General features: G+C 37.0%; 1 protein-coding gene across 1 annotated transcript in view; it reads right to left on the bottom strand.

The window, feature by feature from the left end:
- Positions 1-325: 325 nt before the first annotated feature.
- The window catches only part of arhgap10 (Rho GTPase activating protein 10), a 45352-nt gene continuing 41935 nt past the window's right edge, over positions 326-3742 (bottom strand). Inside the window, exon 22 of the mRNA XM_087173213.1 lies at positions 326-1810. Within this exon, the coding sequence (XP_087029339.1) occupies positions 1722-1810 (89 nt within the window). The 3' untranslated portion in view covers positions 326-1721. The remainder of the gene's footprint in view (positions 1811-3742) is intronic.

Raw genomic sequence — 3742 nt, 5'->3', positions numbered from 1 at the left:
TCATCAAAATGTAAACAGAGCGCTAGAGTTCATAAAGGTAGAACTAAACATATTTCCCCAAATATAAAACTAAACAGTAGACACTTATTATAACTCTGTCATCAGAACGTGGCCATAAATGTGGTTTGCAGTGCTTCTCTTAATTTTCTGTGGTCCACAATGCTAATGTCAGTCTTATTTCGGAAAACACATATCTTACTGTCTAATAAGTTTGTTAAACCATATGAAATCAGTGCCTGTGATCATGTTTGTAAGATTTTTTGATCTGTTAAAGTTTAACTTCTCATTTGTCACATTTATTTCATTGCGAGAACATACAATACAATAACGAACAAAAAAAATCTTTATTTGTTTAACATTGATCAAGAGGATACCCAAAGGTATAAAAATGAAAGAAGTCAAAGCCCTTTACAAACATCATAAATCAAATGTCTTTAAATTATTGAAACCGCAACTGAAAACACTAACAATCTGCAGAACTGAATCTCTCAAAAAAATTGAAGTGTCTTGGGGTTTAATCTAATGTGATGTCCATACAAGCTAAAATCAGTCCAATGAAAACTTAAAACCTGTCCATCACTTAACGGAGACTTGTATAATATACTTGGCAGTCACAACTCTTTTAGGCTATATACAGTGAATGGATACTGATAATAACACTTCTAATCCCTTGTTCCACTGAAGTTGAAGACAAAATAACGCTAAAATTAAAATTAAAATTTCAACTTTGTGGGAGTGTCTCATTTCTCTGCTCAGAGGAAACTGAGCAACGTTAAAAAAAAAAAAAGTTTAAAACAAACAAAACATATAATTTGACAAGAAAAACACTTGGTTTCAATCATTACCATCTATTGAAATTTACCTCCGTTGAATCTGTCTGATGCTAGTGTTTAACACAAGAAGGTTGATTGAGCATCAAAGAGGCGTTTTTCTGTAAAGGAGTGCACCAAGAACAAAAGTACAGAGTGTGTTCAAAATTCAAAAGTCATGCAATCATTGTGCCAATTAAATAAAATAAAATTATAGTTGCAATGTGCCTCATTTTCAATATCTAAATAATCTTAAAATGGCATATGAATGCAACATTTTATAAGTGAAAGCATTAACACTCCAATTCAGTTTCATACATACCTGTACAGACATTTACACTAGGTGTTCCGGTGGTTAAGGCACAGAGGTATGGCTTATCTTTTAACAGCTGAAAACTAATTTGCGTGCATCATTGTCAAGAAGGTGAAAAGCCACAGTGATTTGAGTGCAGACATTCTACCTTAGAGTTTCTGAGGATCATTCTTTGACTTGGCAGCTCATGGATACCATGTATAACGGGGCAGAGGAGAGAGTGAGGTCTTCCGCAGAGAGACGCTCGCCCTCTGCTGCTGCTACAAAGTTACCCGAGTGTTTAGAGGCTACAGCATCTTTGTATACAGCAGAACATTGTAAGTGCAAACCCATTTTGGAATTACAATGCTGAAATTCATGTTAATACAAACGAAGAAACATGCTCGTACATACATCACAAAGTCTACTCGTCAGCTAAAATGGATATACTTGTGTATCAAGGATAGTCCATCACTAATAACATACATTGCTTGCTTGAGAGAATTCAGGGGGGTTTGGATAAACAAGGCTCTACTGTGAATTTGAGTTGCGACACATGCATCTCTACACACTTTTCCCAGTGAAGGTGATAACTTGTCCATAAATATTTCCAAGTGGGGCTACAGCATCTCCACATAGTTTTCAGGGATGAGGCCCCTCTTTCCCTCCAGCTCCCCCTCCAGCCAGCCCGGCTCTCTTGACTGGGTCACTGCAGGAGAGGACACAGCGTCACCAGGGGAACAACACCATAGGGAGGGTGTGGGCGGGGGAGGGGGGGACAGACAGAGGACACAGAGCATCCAGTGAGTGTATGTGCATGTGTCAGAGTGAAGAGAGCAGAGGTTTAAAGGAAGATACAGCAATTATGCGGTTACACCAAACTACACTGTGACTCATTTTTATCTTTACTGTAAATCTCCAGTCTGTTTATGGATCCAACTTCTCTTGAGTTTCACCAGCAGCTGCAAAACGGAGCCTTCACAAACTGTTTAGTATGACAGATGTGTCAGTGCATCGAACATTTTTGTGACATGCCTTTTCAAAATCCTCCCTGGATTCTTGATTTGTCTACAAAATGAGCCAATTTAAAATTTTGAGTGTACCTGCAAGTCAACAGATGCACGGATAAATTGTCAGTGAGAAGTTTTAAGGTCACAGTCAAGATATCACCTAACTGAGCACTTAGTTTTCTACCTACAGGTCCAGCAGTCTTTCTCTGTACACTGAATGTATAAGTAACTTTAAAAAACACGCAAGTGAAAGAAAAGGACCGATTCTCCGAAAAAATTGAAAGCACAGGATTTGAACCTACGGTCACTCCCAAGCTGACTGACAGGTCTTTTAATCCAAGACGACAATTAAATCTGCGTCATTTGTTTTCTGATGTTGTTGAAAGTGTTTTTACATCAGTAACCTTTGGCCTCATTATTATAACATTAAATACACTAGAATGAGACTTGAAAAAAAGTACCCCATTCCTATCTGCACATGTATTAGTCAATACATTATTCAAAAAAAAAATGTATGAAAATAAATAAGCGAGGCAAAGTTACTATCCCAATGTTATGTTGGATTCTTTTGTAAGACACTGTGTCTATATTGTCTAACAAAAGTATTCAGACCTCTTGACATTTTGCTCATTTGTTATGCACAAAGTTCAGACTAAAAGTCACAAATACATTTAGAAACAACTGAATTGTGGAACAAAATGTGTAAAATGTCAAGGGTCTCCGAGACACTGTAGATGTTTAGTTAATGAGAATCTCGTCACGTAACATTTATGTAACAAGTCAATCACTTCATCTGAAGCCTGATGAAATGCTGAAGGACGGAAAGAATGTAAGCAAAGCTAAACTAAAACTCCCCAAACTTTGTATCAAGGTAACTGGAGATTTAAGTCGACATCCAAAAGAAACACACACCATCATTCAATAATACTTCCACTAAACGACACGGTTAAGCTCCAAATGAAATATCAGAAAAAGAAAATGGGCCTTAGAATATAATTTAATTTGTTTTATGATAATGCGATACTTTATTCGTTTTGTGTTTATTATTCCAGATAATATGAGTTCATATTCATGAGTTGGAAATCCACCTTCTATTAAATTCAATTTTTCCATTGATTCATTAAATAATTTATCCTGACATGAACTCGTCAATCCGACTATGAAACAGTGATGGATTTAATATACATCAAAATGGAAAATAGTGTAGTAATCTAATCTATATTTATTGATAACAGCTGTCAGGATTTTGACGTTTAAATCATGACTTTAAATGGTAATATCTGTGATGGGAGTCACAACAGAAGCTAACAATGAGAAAAACATGTGGACTGAGTGTCTAAGTAGAAGGAAAAACAAGTTATATAATTACTTACATCATAATGATTGATTACAACGGCAATGGATTGTGGGATCCTATCAAAGTAGTCCCTACATATCCTCCTGTAAAGACTACAGAATATCTACAGTGTCTGTGTCTCACAAAAGAGGTTTTTGACAGAAAATAGGAACTACAAAATCCTCATTTCCTCTGAGAGTGATTAAAGCTCAGTCGAGCCTCTTCCCAGACACACTGAAGAGCAAATCTGTGTCTCATGCCCCCCCCCCCCCCCCCCCCCCCCCCCCCCCCCCCT

The sequence above is a fragment of the Seriola lalandi genome, unplaced genomic scaffold, assembly GCF_002814215.2.
Source record: "Seriola lalandi dorsalis isolate HSWRI2012SDOR001 ecotype SW California unplaced genomic scaffold, Sedor1 jcf7180002054125, whole genome shotgun sequence".
Classification (NCBI taxonomy): Eukaryota; Metazoa; Chordata; class Actinopteri; order Carangiformes; family Carangidae; genus Seriola; species Seriola lalandi.
The sequence above is the reverse complement of the archived record's forward strand: the minus strand, read 5'-3'. Positions and strand labels throughout refer to the sequence as shown.